The sequence below is a fragment of the Bubalus bubalis genome, chromosome 2 (genome assembly GCF_019923935.1).
Source record: "Bubalus bubalis isolate 160015118507 breed Murrah chromosome 2, NDDB_SH_1, whole genome shotgun sequence".
In the NCBI taxonomy this organism is placed as follows: Eukaryota; Metazoa; Chordata; class Mammalia; order Artiodactyla; family Bovidae; genus Bubalus; species Bubalus bubalis.
The window spans coordinates 9,620,496-9,635,447 of record NC_059158.1 but is presented as its reverse complement, the minus strand read 5'-3'; the positions used below and the strand labels follow the sequence as shown (position 1 = coordinate 9,635,447).

Below are 14,952 nucleotides of genomic sequence, written 5' to 3'. Positions count from 1 at the left end.
TAGCTAGAGAGCTGGTTAAGCAACTTAAGTAGAGAGTAAAGACATGTTTCAGATGGGTGGTTAAGAAAACCAAGTGGTATCATACATTGAAAGTCTGAGGTTAGAGTCAAGCGTGTTATTTACAGGTTTAAAAAATGTTGTTTCATGGGTGATTTGGGTCTCTTCTTCTACGAGCTCATATAAAACACCTCAGGAGATAAAAGATTATTATACATTTCCGTTTCTCCTTCAATAATCGAATGACTGTAAAGACACATTCCAACCTTAAGATTTACCAAAGCTTTAGACAGGCTTCCACGAATCTCTCTCCTGCACCAGACACCTGTCGAGAAGCACTGGACCAGCTTCTCTTGAAAACCTCCAGTGAGAGCGAAGTCAGTTCTCACCGGATTAGATTAGTGAGAAAAGTGAAATAATTGATTCAGGCAAGGATCCTCGCTGGATGCTAAGACCATCAGGTAAAATTTTTAGGGAAAATGCCATCTGCATAGTACCAAAATTCACCACACAGATTATGTTGTGTTAATTGCACACAGGAAATGGTGAGACCTGGAGGTCACCTCCTCTTAACCAAGTGATGAGTCCATGTTTCAAACGATGGGGCAACCTTCCACTCATGTCTCCCTATGGGATGCAACTCCAAGTACATGCCATCATCCTAAGACAAACTCTTGCCCCAAATCTGAATCCAATCACACTTCCAAGCCTAACTCTCAGTTTACAGAAAATACAAGTGATAGAAGTTAAATATCACCATGTCTGACAGTCAGTCCAATCCAGAAGGTGGGGGCATTGTCCAAGGTAACTGGCCTGCTTTTTTGAGTCAATGTCACAGGGAAAACAAGGTGGGGGAGTGTTCCAGAATAAAAGAGAATAAGATACACAACAACCAAGTGCAACGTGTGGAGCTTGATGGGATTCTGGTTTGTAATTTGTGTTTCAAATGATGAAAGGGATTTTGGGAACAAATAGAAAAATTTGAGGAGGCTGCATATTAAATGATATTAGAAAAGTATTTTTAAGTGTTTTCAATACAATAATGATATTTTAGTCAAATTAAAGTATGTCCCTTATTCTTGAGGCTTCCCTGATAGCTCACTTGGTAAAGAATCCACCTGCAGTGCAGGAGACCTTGTTGGGAAGATCTGTTGGAGAAGGGATAGGCTATCCACTCCAGTATTCTTGGGCTTCCATTGTGGCTCAACTGGAAAAGAATCTATCCACAATGCAAGAGACCTGGGTTCGATCTCTGGGTTAGGAAGATCCCCTGGAGAAGGGAAAGGCTAACCCACCCCAGTATTCTGGCCTGGAGAATTCCATGGACTTTATATTCTTAGGGGAGAGAGAGCAAAAACAAATATAACAAAAGGTTGACTGTTGATGACTCTCAGTGGGTCTCTCAGCAGATAAGCATAAATTAACATTCTTAAGTTATGACAAGCACAGGTAACGGTTTCCCTTAATCTGATTCTTTCCTCATTTACGTAGAGATTCGGAAATGAATGAAGCCATGACTCTAGATTAACATATGGTGCCAATTCACTAAGTATCATAAGCATAAAACTGTGACATGTTCCCAAATTACCATGACCTTGCCTAACACTGGTCATATTTAAATATCAGGTAAATTTTTAAACTTGTACTGATCACACAAGGTTAGTGACTTCCCAGCCAAAATGGATTCTGTTTTGCTCAGCAGCTAGGCAGTCTGGAAAACAAATCAAGCAAATTAAAACCAAAAAATTTTATTATAAAGACAATGTTTTTATTTTATCTTTCCTACTTTCATCCTTTTCTTTAAAAAAAAAAAAGCACAAAGGTCTTTTATGATAGAGTAGATCAGCTTTGTCAGAAAGTTCTAGAATCTTTATTTGTATAATAAAGGCATTAGCTTAATCAATGTGTTTGAAAGCTCAAGTTTGCAATTATCTAATGTTAAAAGAAGTCCAAAATAATTGAATTTCAACCATCAGTCAGAAAAAAATCAAACGTCTAGCTTGGAAACAATAACAATCTAATGGACAAATAAAACATCACCACAATAAATAAAGGACTGAAGCACTGTCCTTTTTTCATCCAACATCATAAAAAGGTTTTTTGTTGTCATACATTTAAAACTGGTTAACACCAAATTAACTTACTGGCAACTGGGGAAAAAAAAGAAAAGAAAAAAAGACTACCACGATACAGAGACACAAAGCAAGCACGGCGGACCTGGCACAAATACGCAAAACGCACAGTGCCCACACCCAGAGCTTCCTAGAGCGCTCACCCCCTGATAACTCACCAGTCTATCTGACGTTACATTTCAGGCACAATGAGTCTTTTTAAAAAACCTTATAAACACATAAATCCAAACCACAAAACACCTCCTAAACATGACATTTACTCTAAGTACAAATGGATATTTGGAAATTGCATTCACAATGCCATCTAAACTAGATTTTGGGAAATTATAAGTGTATAGCTATATTGGGGCTTAAATTCACTGGGCCACATCCCACACATACTTTCTCGTCATATTTACCCTGGGCATACATAGTCTCCAAGTTAACAGTTACAGAATTAAAAACTACTGTTCTAGAAAAGTATCGATTTTTCCTGAATAAAGAGATTGGAACTGGTCCACTGTCTTTCACCCAACAAATGTTTCGTCACAAATAAGTAAAGTAGCCTTAGTAATGCCCTTTTCTAAGAGTTATAAGTATTTAAACATTTGTCATCAGTAATGAGTTTTAGGCTAAAAAACTTTTTTTTTTTTTGGCCTACTTTCTGTGGGCATTCTATTCCCTCAAACCTAAAATCTGTTACCCAATTTCTTCTTGTAAATATATACATTCAATGTCCCCTACCACACAAAAAGAAGTTCATTAACTCAAGTCATATAAGCTTAGTTCATTAACTCAAGTCATATAAGCTTATGCTTTTATTTGAAATAAACTGCATGAGAACTTGAATCCGTTCTAAAAGGGACTTAACAGGGATGGCAATATGGGAGATTGCACTCTGCCCTTCCATTTTGTTATATACTCCCTTGAAGGGCATCAGCTTGACATCTCTCTTGCCCATCCTTTTGCCTGAGCTACTGCACATAACCCTAAACCATTATATTTTGGTACAGCTCAATAGAACACAGCAAAATACTTAGGTTCTCGGCACATCAAACCATGAGCTGGAACAGCTCCTGAACTGTTCCTGGGTTTCCACTGCCACAATTTACGCCAAATTGTTACAGGATTAAGTGAGTCCATACTAGAATTTAAAACAAAATGAGAAAAAAATAATCAAAATCCACATAGTTATAGCAACTAATTTAAATGGAACCCCATCCAGGATAAAGGATGGTGCTGAATGAACAATGTGGTTTTAAAAAAAAGAAGAAGAAGAAACTAAACTAAAATGCTTTAAGGAAAAGCTCAAATTGGATCTCCATGAACTGCTCTGAGAGAATTTCAGAGAAAGCTGGAGAGCAGAAAATAAACATGGAGAAAAAAAAAGGGTGTGTGTCCAAAACGAGTGGCCACATTCTGCTTTGAGGTTTACTGATGCCGATTTCCCGGCGTTTTAAGCTCTCTATAGTAATGTGACAAAACAGGCATATAGCTGAAACCACGCAAGAGGCCAGGTTCCTCTTGGCAAGTACCATGCACGGAGGGACCAGCATCTGAGCTGGAGAGGATCCAGGGAAGTGCCAACCATGAGCCAGGGGCAGGGGTGTGCACTGTGCAAATGGGTGTGCCCTGGGGCCGCCCCCCTCTTGGGTCTACCCTCCACCCCAGGCTAAGATGATGAGAAGAGGAACCAGTTCATGCCTAACCGTCCACAAAGACTCCGGCCGCCACAGCACAACATGTCGGGCCCCCGGGGTCCGTCTAGCAGCTCTGCATGGTGGCTGCCCTGTCTCTGTGAAGACTCAGTAGAAAAGCGCTAGAAGGCTGAGCTGATCCCTGTCTCTTTTTTGCTAACACATAAGTAGAAATGAACATGTTACTTCCAGCGTACAGGAAAACCCACCGAGTCAACATCTGGATGGAAAACGGACCACAGACATATGCCCAGTGGCTCTGTTCACACCATGGGCGCCGATCACAGAGACTGTGATAGAAAACAAAGGCTAAGCGACCTAACTTGACACGTGGCAAGAGGTGTCTGACTTCTCGGTGCGCCAGTCTCGCTTAAGAGGACGGTGCCAGACAGTCTAGGAATTCGTGGCAGACGCACTGGCAGAAGCCATACACCATCAGGATGACGAGGCTGGAGGGGACCAGGCTGACAAAGACGACCCCCAGTGTGACCTTCTTGGAGACCAGTAAGTAGATGCCCAAGGGCAGGGAGCTGAAGTACAGCAAGCCCAGCAACCACACCAGCACCCGGATGGACGTCTGAAAGACCAGGGACGTGCAGTTCCACATGGTCCAGTTGTGCGACACCGCGGTGGTCACCGAGTCGAAGCTGGAGGGCCGGTAGAACTCGACCACGGGCGTGGAGCTGAGCGAGGGCGAGCTCTCTCGCTGCACCTCCATGATGGTGATGACCAGGCAGTTGGAGGACGCGTGGGAAGGGCTGACCAGCGAGGCCAGCCGCTTGGGGGTCAGCAACAGCTCGGTGGGGTTCTCGGGCAGGCACTTCTTGCCTTTGCCGCCGCAGGTCAGGTTCAGCAGGATGTTGTTGTCGTCGGGCAGGCTGCTGACTTCGTCGTCCGGTAGGCACGTCTCGAACCTGCAGAAAGGGCAGACGATGACGCCGTGCGGGGAGTCCCCGAAGTTGATGATCTTGCACAGGCATTTGGCACACACGCGGTGGCAGCACTCCAGCACCTTGGGCTTCCTCTGTTTCAGGTTGTACCGGTTGTAGCAGATCTTACACTCCAGCTCGTCTGAGACCTGAGACTCGGCTGCCTCCTCTGGCGGCTGACTGGCCATCCCCGGCTCTGTGCCTCCCGTCCTGGGCCGGACGGGTCCCGCAGAAGGAAGGCTTGGATGGCGCCTTCTCTCTGAATTATCACATCGTCCGAATCAGGCAGAAATGCACACAGGCAGGAAAAGGAGGGACAGAAATCCGCCGGGCATTTTCAGTTTCTGCGTATCACTCTCTGTCTCAAACAGCATATTGACAAAGGCCACGAGAGGGGTCTGCAAAGGAAAAGAGATTCTAATATGGTGAGCGGTTCACTGAAAAGCGCTTTACGGAATTTTCTGAGCTTCCAGCGATTAGAAGTGGCAGACTTGAAAGGTTAAATCCCCAGCATCTTTTCACGCGCTTCTGCCTCCAGGATATAGGAAAGCGTTATCTCCATGCTTAGCTTTTTTCAGTCCACAGATATGATAGTAAAGAAGGCATTAAGAACCTTAACGGTGTGAAGTACACTACAGAGCACTGTGTGTTCAGCTCAATAGAGAGATTTTTCTCTCTGAAATTGTACAAATTCGGCCTTTTTGAAGACAGAATGGGACACTTACCAGAAATAGATACATTTGCAGTTAAACTCCATTCAGTATAAATTAACTCTTTTAGAGGCTCATTGGTAATAAACTCCGATTGACTAAATAACCCCAATAGTGCTTCAGAACACACTAAAGAAGGGAAAACTTAAGGACAGATGTTTAAAACGTGTTTTCAGAAAGTAATTTATACAGATGAGAGTGTATTTAAATACAGTAGACTATTCTTACCTTCCCAGTGTAAAGAAATCTGTTACAAGTGTTTTCCTTATTTGACTACTCCATTTCAAACTTTCTGTTTCAATACCAGTCTTGCAAACCATGGCTGTACACATACATTCACTCAAAGAAGAGTGAAGCATATGACACCTAAAATAAGCATTATATCCAAGTCAAGTCTAATTGCCAAGACAGAGAAGAAAACACAGAAATGGAGTTGTTCAGTCGTGTCTGACTCTTTGCGACCCCATGGACAGTCACCTACCAGTCTCTTCTGTCCGTGGGATTTTCCAGGCAAGAATACTGGAGTGGGCTGCCATTTCCTTCTCCAGGGGATCTTCCCAACCCAGGGATCAAAGCCAGGTCTCCTGCATTGCAGGCAGGCACTTAAGCATCTGAGCCAAGAGTGTTTAAACACAGAACACACGTGCAGTTATGTCTCAAAACATGAAGAATCATGCATGCATGGCTATCAAAAAGTACTCAAACTCCAGCCACTTGCCTACTTTAGCTCATGTAAACTCTCTCTATGGTGAACAGAAAGCATGATAGTTGCTATTACTGCTGACTTTGGACAAATGGCTGAAGACTGATGTCACATAAACAGTCCATTCTCAACTATTAGGACTAAAAGAAGGGAGCAGCAATGTGAGAAATCTCCAAATAATTTTTAGCTTTAATATATGTGATTGGGGGGCAGTAGATTTGTCTTGGGCTTCCCAGGTGGCGCTAGGGGAAAAGAATCTGCCTGCCAATGCAGGAGACTTGAGAGACATGGGTTCGATACCTGGGTCAGGAAGATCTCCCTGAGGAGGGCATGGCAACCCACTCCAGTGTTCTTGCCTGGAGAATCCCATGGACAGAGGAGACTGGTGGGCTATGATCCACAGGATCGCTAAGAGCTGGACACGACTGAGCGACTTAGCACACAGGCACGTGCAAAGATTTGTCTTAAATTATATTTTGCTTGGAAAAATATCAGAACGTATTTGAATTTCTGAGAAGACCCCCAAGGAAATAACAGCAGAGGGTGGTCATAAGAGTTCTGAGAAGTAGAATGCAACTATGCCAGCATTTTAAATTTGCCATGGACCCTACTGCCTTAACAGAGAAAAGCCAGTGTGCAGGTAAACTTGGATGGTTTTTGAAATCATGATTAACTGGTTTGTGAATATGTATTATCTTCCTTTTAAATTATGACCTTAGTTAATTTTAAACTGACTCAATATAGTACAAGAATGTATAGTGTAATGGCCACGGTGGTAAGATGTACTCTTGGTGGGAAAAGGAAGTCAATCAATAAGTTAGGCTCTTACCTCTGGCATCAGCCAAAAAGTATAGGTAGAGTTTTTTTTAATAGAGTTTACTATTGCAACCCACTCCAGTATTCTTGTCTGGAGAGCTCCATGGACAGAGGAGCCTGGTGGGCTACAGTCCATGGGGTCACAAAGAGTCGGACATGACTGAGCGACTTTCACATCACTTCACTTTACACTGTATATGAATGCATGTATTTCAAAACTGCTATGAAAGCTAATTTCTCTGTAACTACACTGACATGCAAAAAAGAATATATAGAACTTATTGTGATCATTTCACAATATATATATAAGTGACATCCGTTGGGATCCCATGGCCTATATCCCGCCAGGCTCCTCTGTCCATGGGATTCTCCAGGCAAAAATACTGGAGTGGGTTGCCATGCGCTCCTCCAGGGGATCTTCCCAACCCAGGGATCAAACCCAGGTCTCCCACATTGCAGGCAGATTCTTTACCAGCTGAGCTACCAGGGAAGCCCCTATAATGCTGTATGTAAATTGAATCTCAATAAAACTGAGGGAAATGAAAAAAATTTAAAGGCTGTGTGTGTGTGTAAGAATACATTGCATTGTCAACATTTGATAGTCAGCTGGTTACTTTAATACTTTCTATACCCAAGCTTCCTACCATTAAAGGAGTAGCAGGAAAGTTCTATTAATATGTTGAGCCAGCACAATTTTTATTTCCTAATTCTGGGAACATAAGTTATTCACTGAGCCAATGTGTGTCTGAAAGTCGCTCAGTCAGGTCCGACTCTTTGTGACCCCATGGACTATACAGTCCATGGAATTCTCCAGGCCAGAATACTAGAGTGGGTAGCCATTTGCTTCTCCAGCGGATCTTCCTGACCCAGGAATCAAACCGGGGTCCCCTGAGTTGCAGGCGGATTCTTTACCAAGTGAGCTATCAGGGAAGCCTCACTGAGCCAATACTGAGCTATTATTTTAAATAAAGCTTACCTTTTTCACAGAACCACTGTTCATTCCTATGAACATGTTTAGAGTGTTATGATCATAACGTTCTAAAAATTCATACAGGGGCTTCTTGGTAATGTGCAAAAATAAAAATACTAAATGTTTAAATATCCAATCAAAAAGGTACCTACTTTATCTCTAAGGAGTTTTCTAGAAAACCCACTCTATTAGCTTGAAATACTTCATCAACTCCAGGCTCTGCAAGTGGCACTTCTGGGCAGGACTGGCTGACAGCCTTGAGCTCGGGTCACATCCCAGGAAAAGCAGCCAGCATGAGTGTCTTCTTTCTGGAATGGCACAAACAGGGCAGTGACTGTTCCTCTTGGGAGGACAGGGTACCACGCACTAGGATTCTTAAATACTTCATGTGTCTCATTATAATTCTCAGGTCCCCCTAAGAACTCAATAACCTAAAATCTGTAACTTTATAGGGTTACAATTAGTGGGAGCTGTTAATTTGATCATCTAAAAGATGGACACTGCAGCTCATTCCCACCCTGCATTCACTCCATAACTGTGGGCCTCAATTCAAATGCTGAATGAAAGAAACTAGACCCCAGAGAGCACACAGTGTATGACTCCATTTTTAGAAAGCTCAAAAAACAGGCAAAGGTAAGCCGTGGTAGGGACGCAAGTTTAAGTAGTAAAACCAAGAAGCCAAGTCAGGAAGCGATTAGCATGCAAGTCAGGACAGCAGATACACCTGGGTGTGGGCTGAGAGGCTTGACATGGGCAGCGCCTGTGAGCGTCCCTGTCGTCCTACACCATCGGCCAGCACGTTTTTCTGTACTGGCGTTACTTTCAGAGTAAAAAGTGTTTTGTTTTGTTTTGTTTTTTAAGTCTAAATACATTTGGCTAAATACAAATGGCTAAATACATTTGCTACTTAGATAGCCCAGAGTTTTCTGTCCATGGATACTTTGGATCAACTTATTTTTTTCCTCTGTGATCTGTAAGTTCATTCATTTTTTTTTTCCACAAAATTGAAATGCCAGTCATTTATTTATCATGTAAATATCCAAGCATCGCTATAAATCAATATTAAAAAGGATGGAGTCTTTAAAGTGAGCAAATCTGGAGCATTACTTGATGAGAAAAACTAAACGTATGTCTCACTAGACACAGGGCAAAGAATCTGGCATGCTAAACTGCCTCAAAAACAAATACATGTGGTTATGTGAGGTGAGTGATGTCCTACCTCATCGTCTTAATCACTTTGTAGTACATCCGAGTATCAAATCATCACACTGTGAACTTTGAACTTACATAATATTGTGTACCAATTACATCTCAATAAAGCTGGAGGGAAAATAAATACAAAAAGTAGATTTTCTTTTCCTAGAAAAACATCTATTCAAATATCTGAAGCTGATATTCCTCATTAGCCACTTAAGTCTTTAATCCTTTTATAGATTATCTAGTGTAAGTATATACAAAGAGATAATCACCTACTATAATTCTTATAAATTAATTTGAGCTTTTGGACAAAGGACTAAATATTTTCATTGCCCTAAATGTGTTAAGGTCCATATAATTAAAGCTGCGGTTTTTCCAGTAGTTATGTACGGATGTGAAATTGGGACCATAAAGAAGGTTGAGAGCCAAAGAATTGATGCTTTCGAACTGTGGTGCTGGAGGACTCTTGAGAGTCCCTTGCACAGCAAGGAGATAAAACCAGTCAATCCTAAAGGAAATCAATTCTGAATATTCACTGGAAGGACAAATACTGAAGCTGAAGCTCCAATGCTCTTGCCACCTGATGCAAAGAGCCGACTCATTGGAAAAGACCCTGATGCTGGGAAATATTGAAGGCAGGAAGAGAAAGGGATGACAGAAGATAAGATGGCTGGATGGCATCATCAATTTAATGCACATGAGTTTGAGCAAACTCTGGGACATAGTGAAGGACAGGAAGCCTGGCATGCTGCAGTCCGTGGGGTCACAAAGATCAGACATAACTGAGCAATTGAACAAAAAGTGTGTGGTGGTGACTACTTGACTCAAACCCACTGTCTCCACTACTCAAGTCCTTTGCTATTAAAGATGCAAACTTGGCTTGTATTTCGAACCAAAGTCCCTCCAGGGGACATCTGTTGTCCACCCACCCAGGATCTTTTTTTTTTCCTTTAGACCACACTGCTCCTTCCCACCTGCCACGGCTTCTTTGGGGAAGCCTTCCCCTCCCTCAGATTCTGTGATGTTGACAATGCCACACTGCCTCCCTTCTCTCCCAAGCTGGGATCCGTGACCCCGGCCTGCCTCACCCCAGGACTCCACAAACCCCGTGCTCAAAGGGACCACAGTCTAGGTGGGCATGCGACTCAAACCAGCCCTGTCACAGCGCCTTCTGAGGCTTTTTCAGTGTAAAGCTTGGAGGAAAGAAGAAACGTACTGAAGGCCAGGGAAGGGAGGACAGACCAGAAATAAATATATCGGGGAACTGTCATGCCATCAAGAGGGAGAGAAGCAGAAGATGGGCCAAAAAGAGAGAGAGAGAGAGAGAGAGAGAGAGAGAGAGAGAGAGAAGTAAAAGAAGGCAGAGATGCAGGTAAAAGCAAAAGACTTTTCATGAAAGCTGAACTGAGCTTCTGAACCTAATCTTGTGTGAGGTGCACGTGAGTCAGTAAATCCCCATTTTTGCTCATGTTAGATTTTTTGGTAGGATTTCTGCTACTCACAACACAAAGAGCCAGGATATAATTACCATGCTGCATTTAACTTAGAGAATTTACTGTGTATTTATATCTAGGCTTCTGCTTAGTACTACAGAAATTATAAATAAATAATTGAGTAAAACAAGCCAAAGCCAATAGGAATTCTTTAAAAGTTTCATTTGCACATGTGTGTGCATGTGCATGCCTGCATGCACACACACACAAATTTATATACAAAAGCATATAAACATTATCGCCTGTGTGTGTGTGCTCAGTAGTGTCCAATTCCTTGAGACCCCATGGACTGCAGCCCACCAGGCCCTCTGTCTGTGGGATTCTCCAGGCAAGAATACTAGAGTGGGTTGCCATTTCTTCCTCCAGGGGATCTTCCCACTCAGGGATTGAACCCGTGTCTCCTGTGTCTCCTGCGTTGGCAGGCAGGCTGTTTACAACTGAGCCCCTTGGGAAGCCCCCAAAGGCATCATTTTCAGTTCAGTTTCAGCTCAGTCGTGTCCGACTCTTTGCAACCCCATGAACCGCAGCACGCCAGGCCTCCCTGTCCATCACCAACTTCCGGAGTCCACACAAACCCATGTCCATCGAGTCAGGGCTGCCATCCAACCATCTCATCCTCTGTCGTCCCCTTCTCTTCTTGTCTTCAATCTTTCCCAGCATCAGGGTCTTTTCCAAGGAGTCAGCTCTTCACATCAGGTGGCCAAAGTATTGGAGTTTCAGCTTCAACATCAGTCCTTCCAATGGACACCCAGGACTGATCACCTTTAGGATGGACTGGTTGGATCTCCTTGCAGTCCAAGGGACTCTCAAGAGTCTTCTCCAACACCACAGTTCAAAAGCATCAATTCTTTGGCGCTCAGCTTTCTTCACAGTCCAACTCTCACATCCATACATGACCACTGGAAAAATCATAGCCTTGACTAGACGGACCTTTGTTGGAAAAGTCATCATACATATTGTTTATTTATTAGTGGTCTCTCTGTGTGTTCCCTTTTTATTTGGTTAATTTCTCCTCTTCACTTCACTGGTATCAGCCTGAAAGGCACTCCCTTCCCTCCAATAACCCATATTAACTACCTGCTATGTTTTCTTCCAGGAGAAGGCGATGGCACCCCCACTCCAGTACTCTTGCCTGGAAAATCCCATGGATGGAGGAGCCTGGTGGGCTGCAGTCCATGGGATCGCAAAGAGTCTGACACTGCTGAGCGACTTCACTTTCACTTTTCACCTTCATGCATTGGAGAAGGAAATGGCAGCCCACTCCAGTGTTCTTGCCTGGAGGATCCCAGGGACGGTGGAGCCTGGTGGGCTGCCGTCTATGGGGTCGCAGAGTCGGACATGACTGAAGCAACTTAGCAGCAGCATGTTTTCTTCCATATATATTCCAATGTGCATATTATCTATCCATGTACATATAATTGGAAAGACACTATAAGCACAGTTTTTTCCATTATTTTTCCTAATTATTATACTATATCCAGTTTTCTGCATCTTGTTTTTCCCACTAAATAAAGACTCACTTTTAAAATCTCTCAATTCAACCAATACAGCCCCAAATTCCTTTTTAACGGCTATATAACATTTCACCATTGGGATGAATGTGATATAGCCCACCATTCCTCCCCTGATAAGCATTCATGTATCTCCATTTTATCCTCCACACTAACATTACTGTAGAACACAATCTTGGAATACACACCCATGCATACAGTGTTTCATTTTTTTAAGAGAACAAGGAGTGGAATTCCTGGGTCAAACAGGTGTTACTCCACACACATGCTGCTGGATTGTCTTCTAAAAAGACTGTCACACAGACTTCAAAACTCAGTAGTGTGATAGCTCTTCTCCCCTAACAGCAATAGATGATATTGATGTAATTTTTGCCAGTCTGAGGGGTGATATGTCATGATTTGAGCGAGACTCTCTTCTCATTTGTTGGCCTCCAGGATTTGTTCTTCTCTGAATTCTGTCTTCATGTTGTTGTTTGGTCACAAAGTTGGGTCCGACTCTTTTGCAGCCCCAGGGACTGTAGCCCACCAGGCTCCTCTGTCCACGGGATTTTCCAGGTAAGAATACTGGAGTGGGTTGTCATTTCCTTCTCCAGGGGATCTTTCCGACCCAGGGATGGAACCAGTGTCTCCTGCATTCCAGGCAGATTCTTTTCTGCTAAACCAAGTCTAATTTGTTGGCCTTCTGCATCTGCTTGACATGTATTAAAATCTCATGCATTCCGAGATCTATTTCCGATGGTCTACTGTATTGCATTGATCTATTTGTTTAGCCATCTGTCTCGACCATAGTAACTTGAGTATCGTGGCTTTTTAGTATGTTTTGATACCTGGTAAGTTATGTCTCCTTGAGGAAGTCTCCTTTATTAATTCATTCAACTATTTATTAAGTGTCTCATATGTTCCAGACACAATTGTAGGTGCTGACGATTCAACCGCGAGCAAAATCCCTTCTCTCCTGAGCTTACATTTCAGTGGTCTGGAGGGAGGCAATGGAGGAATTATTTTCTTGGCTATTAGTGGCACTTAACCTTCTGTTATAAATTTTCAGATCATTTTATCAAATTGGAAAAAAAAACTGTTGGGATTGGAATCGCATCAAATGTATAAATATTAAGACTTCCAAGCAATTATCCTCCAATAAAAAATATACTAAGACTTGCAATCCAAGAACATGGTCTCTCACTTGTTCACAATCTTGATCTGTGTTCTTCAATATATTTTCATTTTCTCCATGTGTCATGCCTTTTAAAATTATTCTTTAGTATTTTTAGGGTTTTGCTACTATTCTAATTTGTCCTTACTCTTCATTTATAAGGGACTGTTGCTATTTTGGGGCAAGAAGGAGGCTTTGATTTTATTTATTTTAAATTTAGCCACTTACCAAATTCTCTTATGTTTACAGGATTTACTGGGGGTGTCTTGGATTTGCAAGGTATACATTGATATCACTAGGGGGAAAAGATAGTTTTAGCTTGTCTTTTCTAGTATTTATTCCAGTTATTTCATTTTTCTTGTTTTAATGAACTTACCACAAACTCTAAGACAAAGTTAACAATTCCCACTAGAATGTAAGCTCCATGAATCACAGCCTTTTCTCTTTTTTATTCATTCCTGAGAACACAGACCAATATCCTGACCCAAAGGAGATGCTGGAAAAAACATTTGTTAAATAAATAAGTGATAGAAAGGTTTAGTTACTTAATAACTAAGTATTAGTTACACTACTGTAAATTTTGTGTTTTGCTGTTTAGGATGATACTGTTTATTTTGGTAAATGGTCCACTGTACTAGGGCTTATACACCAGGGCTTCCCTGGTGGCTCAAATGGTAAAGAATACACGTGCAGTGAGGGAGACCTGGGTTCGATCCCTGGGTTGGGAAAGTCCCCTGGAGGAGGGCATGGCAACCCACTCCAGTACTCTTGCCTGGATATTCCCCATAGACAGAGGAGCCTGACAGGCTGCAGTCCATGGGATTGCAGAGTTGGACTCGACTGAGCAACTAAGCACTGCCATACTAACATACTTTCTTTCTATTCTTTCTGTTTCTGATTTATAGTTTTTATTAGTTGTGTCTATACATTTTATTAAACACTTTTCAGCATCTCCTGATATGACCATATGGTTTTATAGCCCTAATTTGATCTGGTGAAGGATTTCACTGATAAGATTTCCACTCTTCTGTTCTTGGAATAAACCCTACTCAAATGGTAAAGAATCCACCTGCAATGCAGGGGACCTGGGTTCAGTTCCTGGGTTGGGAAGATCCCCTAGAGCAGGGCATGGCAACCCGATCCAGTATTCTTGCCTGGAGAATTCCATGGACAGACGAGCCTGGTGGGCTATAATCCATGGCGTCTCAAAGAGTCGGACACGACTGAGCGACTAAACATACACACACATAAATCTCATCTATAACTTCATATGATCCCATTGCCTTTTTAAAAATAATTTTTATTTATTTTTTGTTTTTGATCACATTGGGTATTCACTGCTGCAAGCAGGCTTTCTCGAGTTGCAGAGCACAGGCTTCTCGTTGTGGTGGCTTCTCTGGTTGTGGAGCAAGGCGCTGGGGCACTCGGGCTTCGGTAGTTGCAGCACAGGGGCTCATTAGCTGTGGTTCGCGGGCCCTGGGGGGCACAGGCTTCAGCAGTTGTGGCGCATGGGCTCGTTGCCCATGTAGGATCTTCCCCAGTCAGGGACCGAATCCGTGTCCCCCGCATTAGCAGGCCGACTCTCACTCATTATACCATGAGGGAAGTCCCACCACGGCCTTTTTAAAGGGAAGATCTTTAATCACTTTTCCAATGTCTTTCATG

General features: G+C 42.7%; 1 protein-coding gene across 5 annotated transcripts in view; it reads right to left on the bottom strand.

Annotated features, from left to right (window-relative positions):
• Nucleotides 1–1,729: 1,729 nt before the first annotated feature.
• RNF182 (ring finger protein 182) overlaps nt 1,730–14,952 on the bottom strand; it is a 49,651-nt gene continuing 36,428 nt past the window's right edge. For 3 of the 5 annotated variants that reach the window (XM_006057790.4, XM_025265900.3, XM_044927317.2), the window contains exons 2-3: nt 8,086–8,241; nt 1,730–5,132 (exon numbers count right to left, since the gene is read on the bottom strand). In XM_006057790.4, the coding sequence (XP_006057852.1) occupies nt 4,176–4,922 (747 nt within the window). In that variant the 5' untranslated portion in view covers nt 4,923–5,132; nt 8,086–8,241 and the 3' untranslated portion in view covers nt 1,730–4,175. Of the gene's footprint in view, nt 5,133–5,672; nt 6,348–8,085; nt 8,242–14,952 lie in introns of those variants that run through there. The other 2 variants (XM_044927329.2, XM_044927320.2) reach the window with 2 other exon arrangements.